Here is an 8178-nt window from a genome sequence, read left to right as displayed (position 1 = left end):
ATATACTACTACGCTCCCTCGAAACTTTATATGCATTTATCATATCTGTGGAATTCCACAGATCACGAATGTAAACACAGAAACAGAATACGCATTTTCCCATAAGAAAGAATTATTATTATTATTATTATTTTTTTTTTTTTTTTGTTGAAGCTTTGCTCATCGATTGTCCTCACAGGTAGATTCAAAGTTGGTTGGTTTTTGTATAATTTTAGGCGCATTAGCAACATAGACTATATTGCACCGTATTGATTCGCCGTTTTCTGGAAGAAAAACCCGAGTTTCCGGGAGGGAAAAAAAACATACCCTCGCTTGAGACCGACTAAATAGCCACGTTGAGAAAAACGCTCATAAAATTTCCCCGTGTCACAGGCTTTGAGCTCAGGTCTTTTCCACCCGGTGAGGGGAGAACGGTGATTATATAAAATGTGCTACCCATGAGGATATAGGTTCAAGCAAATTTTTTTTTTTTTTTTTTTTTATGAAAACCCCAAACACGAAAGGTATCAAAACCTATAGTACTTAGTACCGTGCATGGGTTGAAGGAGAAGTATTGGGGGGGGGGGGGGGATGTCGGAAACTTTGCTCTAGAGACTAAACATGGGTTTCACCACTTCAAGCCTCCAATAAGCAAAGTGGTGGTATTTCACCAGTTGATGAAAGTCATCTACCACCTCCAAATATTAGTTTTAAAGTGATCTTACTATTTAGCAGAAGGAAATATTAGTTTTAAAGTGATCTTACTATTTAGCAGTTCAAAGTTTTCACTAATCATCGGTCAGATCCGAAATGAAATTGGTTCTGTGTGGGTGTATATGTGTGTACAAGCGTGCGCACAAAGCAACTAAGGCTATGAGGCAACAATATATTATGACCTCCCTGGCTGGGCAAGTTGCTTCTATCTTCTTAACTGCTTGTATGTGTCTATGTGGCCGCAGAGCGGGCCCCAAAATTTGCGGAGCCCTGTTTGTTATTTTCTTACCTGCAGAAGTTAAAAACTATACAGATATTACTGAAAATGAGCAGGCAGCATGGTGCAAGTGCACTAGCTTTGGATTTCGAAGTAATACACAATTTTTAATATTTTCATTAATTTATTGAAACATTTAACGATACAAATTCTTTCTTTCAAAATACAAGGACTTTCTCCAATTGATCGCAAAACGTTGGCTCGCCTTTACATGTAAATCGGCCAATCTTAACTTAATTTTTCGAATACATGCAATATAATAATAATAATAATAATAATAATATGCAAGGAGTATCAACCATTCCAATCATCGTGTCAACCACCGGTATGGTACCAGAGACTCTACATAGCAGTCTAGCAGCAATAGATCTCCCAGAGAACACCTACAAGGAACTCCAGAAAGTCGCAATCCTGAACACCTGTAGGATAGTCAGAGATTTCCTCGACCGACAGTAACACCAGACATTACAACCACACTGTGTACTTGGTAGCAGTACCCGTCACGGAGTGGAAACCCCCCAATCGGGGAGAAAAAATATAAGATCAACAACAATAATAATAATACTTAAGATATTGCATGTATTCGAAAAATTGGTACACAAAAAATTTATTCTCACATGTACCACCTTGAAAAATATCCTGCCTGCGCCCATGAAAGTGAGTATAACGTAAAAATTACATTTTTAAATAACATTCTATGTTCGATATCAAACGAAACACACATTAAGAATTAAGTATACGCTCTACATTTCAAGTCGACTCGAGCAAGCGCTCTTGGATTGACAATAATGTGGGTAACTAGACAGCGGTCGGTTCGTTGATCGAAATGGGGAAAAGATGCAGATGATATTATTATTTAGGCCATTTGAGAGCGGGACCCTGTTCTACAAAACCGGTGAATATGCTTGTGGCCAGCCCTGTGGTGCCCACTTAATGTGGCTACCACGGTGATTATAATCACCGATCTCCCAACACCGGCTGGAAAAGCCACAGGTTAGAATCCCGTCAATGATGCGAGGAACTTTTATGGGATTTTTTCATCCCATTGCAGAGTTAGATGGTCTCAGGCGTGGACAGAATTTTTCTCCCTTCCCGGAAACTTGGGTTTTTTTACCCAGGCAAATCCACCAGAGACTTGCAGTTTACGAACATATTGCATATGGGCAATGAGTTGCTTTTCGAGTAGCCCTAATATAGCAGTTTCTAACTGCTTCTACTTCGTATTTCATCAGAATTGTACCACACCGTTGTCGAGTTTGTTCGATGTCTGGTGAAGACTTTTTCCACAGTACAGTCAGCTGTCATCAACTCTCCTCCAAAAAATAATACTCAGTCACACATCAGTTTGATATTGATGTCACTGTTAACCTGAAACTGACTAAAACAACAAAAAAAAAAAAAAAAAAAAACGGTCCCAGTGGGAAAAGGGGGAGAATTCCTGAAATCATGTCTCCAACTGCGCCAATAAGTTAGACCAGACGTGGTTACTGGCTACACAAGCGGGGAGTACACCTATATTACACTGGTGTGCAAAATTTAAGAACCAGTCAGGTTTTCACCTGTAGCTTCTCATAGGAGTGGCCTGGATATAGAAAAAGCATACCAAAGGAACCTCGTGAGGTACAGAAATGAAGAAGGAAACAATACCGACACAACACTGCCAAAGATGGAACAGAGGGAAGAGGTGATCATCAGTAGGAGATATGGCCAACCCTAATGTCGATGCAGGCTTTGCTCCGCATGTCCATACTTAGAACAATGATGTTACCGCAAGAACTTATCATTATCATTATTATCATAATAATAATGATAATGATAAGTTCTTGCGGTAACATCATTATTATCATAATAATAATGATAAGTTCTTGCGGTAACATCGTCTATTCCTCTGTCAGCGCCATCGTCAGCTGGTGAATATTTTCTAGTGGGTGTGGACTTGCCGCTAGACGTCTCCCCAGAACCTCCCATGGTATGTGTTCGATGAGATTTAGATTATCATTATTAGTAATGTGATGCAAGGAATCCTGAGGCTTTTGCTGCACCAGCCAAAAAAAAAAAAAATTCCTGAGTTACCCAGAGAGAGAAAAGGGAATCGCCAAGAAAGAGAAGAATGATGATATCCAGCTCAGGACCCTGGGTGTGCCAGGCCCATACTCACCAGATGTGAACCCTTGGGGTAAGATGGCAGGAACGGGCAGGCCAATCCATACGAACAATGTCCTTACTTTCCAAAAGCATATCAACAGCTGCAGGCAATGAGGTATGGCGTTATCATCCATAAACACGAACTTGTGGCCAATGGCACTTCGGAACAGACGTACCTGGAGAAGCATTACTTCAGTACAGTTGCGTGCACCGGTTACAGTACCATCTTCCAGTGTCTGGAGTTGTGTACATCCATCCAAGATAACGCCTCCCCAGACGAGAACACCTCGACCGCCATATCGATCCCTTTTAGTGATGTTTGCGGGGTGATACCGTGTGTCAACCTCTCGCTAGATTAGCTGACGTCCAGCATCGCTGCTGAGACTGAATCTACTCTCATTAGTAAAGAGTACCTTAAGAAAAGATTTTGTGTGTGTAACCTTTATAAATAGTGTTGGTCCTTAAGTTTTGCACAGAAGTATATTACAAATATATATATATATATTATGTATTTCTCTCTTGCATAAAATACGAGATCTAATGACTCACAACACTTATGAAGATTCTTATAACACTCTGTGACATTTAAATTTCAGCACACCGAAAGAACAAGAATATAGAGGAGATAGTTAGTGTAACGATAGCCAAGGAATTAAGAAACGTGTGTGTGTGTGTGTGTCTGTCTGTCTGTGTGTGTGTTTATAGACAAAATAGAAATTATGTTATTCCTATTAATTGCCAAAAGTAGTTAAGCAGGAAATTTGATCAATGCATTCCTATAGTCTCCCTATGCATTCTTATAGTTGCCCAATGCATTTTAAAAGCCTTTGATCTCTGACGTTTTTTCCACTTCATAAAATCAATCAACTGTAATGTGCATATTGTCAGACTAAGTTGTGCATTTGGCTTTCAGTATAAAGGGTAACAAAATAGTCTATGCAGCTTTCACATGTGTTTAAACAAACACATCTTTGGGAAAAAGAGGTGTTCGTTTGTTTATTTTTATTTATTTATTTATTTACATTTAAGAAAATCTGGAAATTTCTGGTGCGTTTTTTTTCCTCGGTGCCTGGTATATTACTACATAGTTATGAGTTGGCAACTTTGGTTACCACAACAAACCGAGAGTATTTCCACGTGTATTTGTTGTATGTGCTCTTATACCACAAAGTAACTAACTGCGCTGTGGTTTTTACTGTCGTGAAATCAAATTACATTTTTGAATTTTTTCATGGTGAAAAGAGAGAATTATGTCTACGTGGAATCAGATTCAACAACAGTTGCGTCATCCCAATAATCCTGTGGTATTTTTTGATATCACAATTGGAACCACGGTAAGCAGTACTATTTAATCTGAAAATCTTCCTTTGGAAAATAATGGGCTTATGCCCTCGCTGTGCGTCATAGCCACATTCCTATAACCGGGTAGATAGATCAGTGGCGGATTAAGGATAGTTGGGGCCCCTAGGCAAATTATATTTGGGGTCCCCCCCCCAAAAAAATAATAATAATAAAAAAAAGAATAAAAAATAAATAAAAGTTAGGTGGCAAATAAATGAAATTTTGTACTTTTGAATTTTTTGCTTAAATTTTCGCTTAAATTAATCAAGATTTTTATGATGTTTACCGAAAACATTAATCTATTTTAAAACACTATAAGAAAATGTCTTGGCTTGGGGGGCCCCCTTAGGCACGTGCCTCATTGCCTTAATGGGTAATCCGCCACTGAGATAGATGCATCATCAATATAATTGATTTTGAAAAGGGTGAAAATATATATGCTTCCAAAATATTGCTGTATCATCTACATTAAAGAATAACTGGGATGGATATCATCTCTTTTCTGTCATGACTTGAAAAGTTCCAGTATATTCCTCTTTTGTGTTAATTTCATTAGCTTTCTTCTGCTAGTATGGTGTCTGACAGATGCCACTTTTTAAAATGTTTTTGTTATTTTTTTGTAAATTAAATCAAATTTTCCTGTGTACCTTTGCCCACCAATATTCTCTAACTGGTTACACAGCATTTTATGCTTTCATTATGTTATACTGTTTAAATATTAATAGAATACACTTAAATAGAAGAGGTGCAAGAATGACCCACTTTGCTGCTGCAAAGTGGGTCAGAAAACAGCTAGCTTGGGGGTACACAGACTAATAGATTAACTAGAGCTGCAGGCAGAGGTGAAAGTGATTCTTGCACTGCTTCTATTGGAACATGCAGCAGCCTAGAAAGCAAGATGTTGGGATTTCAGGCCCTGCTGTAGGTCATCATGCAACAAGTAAATACATGGGCTGTGTTATGGTAGCTGAGAGTAAGAACATGTACACTAATACTAGGATTGTAAATAAATTTGATGAATTCGAAGTACTAATTAAATCATCAAATGAAGACATTGTAGGAATAGTAGACATGGTATAACATAGACATAAGCAATGTTGAATTTAAATATGGGGAGTACAATGTGTACAGGAAAGACAGACAAGACAGGACAGAAGGGGTTATGCTCTTAATTAAAAAGCATATTAAATCTAAGGCAGTGCATCCAATTGACATACAGGTGCAATGTTGAGTCAGTTTAGTGTGATGTAAGCACTGGGAAAACAAAATTGAGAGTAGGAATGTGTTATAAACCTAATGACTATGATGAGTATACCAAACCAGTTATATAGAGAAATAGAGTGGGCTAGTAAATGAGAATGTCCTATAATGGGTGATTTTAATTTTCCAGATATTGACTGGAATTTGTGGGTTTGTCACACACACACACACACTAAGAAGACAGTTTTCTATAGCAGCATGTTAAAGGGGCAACAAGAGGAAGCAGTACTCTTGGTCTGGTTATCAGCAGTGATCCTTCATGCAATAAGAATTTTCAGTTAAAAGACCCACCGAATGGTAGTGATCACAGTGTACTAATGTGAGATTTTCTTAAAGACTTAATTACTGTCAAGGGTAAAGAGAAGGGGCTTCTGCTTTTGGAAGGGTATTTACAGAAGTCTCAGACAGTTAAAATTCAATGCTGTTGGACAAACTGATGATGTTACCAACAGCAAATTCTAAATGGGAAGCATTTTGGAAAATAACCATAGAATCTACTACCCTTTTCATATCAAAGAAGGCATACTGTTCAAGGCTTAGACCTAAATGGATATCAGATGAACTGTTGACAAGTGGCAGAGAAGAAAAGTGCATGGGATGCATATAAATTATCAGGTGATACAGAAGCTTATAGGATATATAAATTAGTCTGTAATCAAGTAATCACAGGAGGTTAGGCAAGCTAAGGCAGATTATAGGAAGTCTCTGGCAAAGAATGCAAAGGAACGGTGCAAAGATTTCTATGCTTATGTTAACAGTAGAAGGAAGGAGTTGAATCACATTAGATGGGAATACTTGATGTCGTTGTATTTGGGTTTTCTGGCACAAGGGCCTCTTGGGCCATATACTTGATGTCAGTGGGCTAACTGTTGATGACCATGCTCAGTCATCAACAGTTAGCCAATTCATTTTCTGACAAAATGCCAATTCATTTTCTGACAAAATGAATTGGCATTTTGCATCTACATTCTTTAGGGGAGGGGATGTCAGAAGTTTATCAAACTCAAATGGGAATCTAAATGACTTTGTAATAACTGAAAGGAAAGTGGAAAAGAAATTGTTGAAGCTGAACATAAAAAAGGTGTCTGTGGTAGATGGAATCCATCCAGTTATATTAAAGGAAATAAGCAAACCCCTAGCCATAATTAGGAGAACATCTTTCGATTCAGGAAAGATCCCTATGGACTGGAGATGTGCGAATATATTCCCAATTCATAAAGGGAGATCAAAAGGTGATACCAGTAATTACATACCTATTAGCTTAAGATCTGTTCCAGGGAAAATAATGGAGTCACTAGTTAAAGAAGTAATGCAGGACCTCTGGATAGGTTCTATTGCAGTCACAGCATAGATTTGTTAATGAGTGGCCTTGTCTAACCAATATGATAGGTTACTATGATGCAGTGACCAAGGAACTGGATGCAAAAAATAATTTTGATATCATATACTTGGATTTCACAAAGGCTTTTGATACTGTTGCATGAAAGACTGTTGTACAAACTGGAGAAATGTGGCTTTCAGGACAAGTCACTGCAATGGATAAGGGATGGTTAAGTGGAAGAACACAGAGAATGGTTATCAACGGACACTGCTGTTCATGGTGCCTCCATAGCCAGGTGGGAAGGAGCAGCAGTGCGTAGCACACGCTTCTTGATTAGACCGCGGTTCGAGCCCGTCACCACGAAATACGGAGGATGCGGAAAGGTCAGGGAGTGACCACCGCATATCCCGGAGCAATATGGCCTTAGTTGCTAATGCTTCTAAAAACCAAATAACAACAACAACAACTGCTGTTCATGGACTAATGTTTTTAGTGGAGTCCCCAGAGTCCACTGCTGGACTCATCGTTGTTTTCAATATTTATTAATGATGTTGATAAAGCTATATGTCTAAGTTTGTAGATGATACAAAGTTTGGCAGGGGAGTAATGACAGTAATCCGGATGGGCTACCTGCAACAAGATTTGTTGCAGTAGCTCACCTTAGTAGGAAAATTAGGTTGATGGGCTGAAAAATGGCAGTTGAAGTTTAATATTAACAAATAATGGTACTGTAATCCCAGAGTAACTTACCAACTGTATGATACTACACTCAGTGCAGTGTAGTATCATACAGTTGTCACTTAACCACTTAACCATCCCTTATCCATTGCAGTGACTTGTCCTGAAACACCGGGACATGATACTGCCATGGGGGATGTCTTTGTGTGTGCGCGATGCAAGGAGTGTATCGATATCAGGCAACAACTCGGCGTTCTTGTGGGCCTATATGAGAGCTTGAAGGACAGGGTGGATGCCCTCGAAGAAACTAAATTGAGGGGCCCATCAAGCTCTCAGCTGCCCACATCAGCGGCAGAGCTTGCACTTGGGCATCACGTGACACAGAGGCAACCCCCAAGGCAGAATGCGCTGGTCCCGAAGGAGCTAGTAGTTGTTGGTGACTCTATTGTCAGGGAAACGGGGA

The 8178-nt window shown here is 39.1% G+C and overlaps 1 protein-coding gene across 1 annotated transcript in view; it reads left to right on the top strand.

Moving 5' to 3' along the window:
- The first annotated feature begins 4256 nt into the window (after positions 1 to 4256).
- LOC150085394 (peptidyl-prolyl cis-trans isomerase H) overlaps positions 4257 to 8178 on the top strand; it is a 48055-nt gene continuing 44133 nt past the window's right edge. The window contains exon 1 of the mRNA XM_090373198.1: positions 4257 to 4449. Coding sequence (XP_090229324.1) covers positions 4366 to 4449 — 84 coding nt within the window. The 5' untranslated portion in view covers positions 4257 to 4365. The remainder of the gene's footprint in view (positions 4450 to 8178) is intronic.

The sequence above is a fragment of the Mastigoproctus giganteus genome, chromosome 5, assembly GCF_048544385.1.
Source record: "Mastigoproctus giganteus isolate SK-2022 chromosome 5, ASM4854438v1, whole genome shotgun sequence".
NCBI classification, from domain to species: domain Eukaryota; kingdom Metazoa; phylum Arthropoda; class Arachnida; order Uropygi; family Thelyphonidae; genus Mastigoproctus; species Mastigoproctus giganteus.
This window is presented reverse-complemented; position numbering and strand designations above follow the sequence as displayed.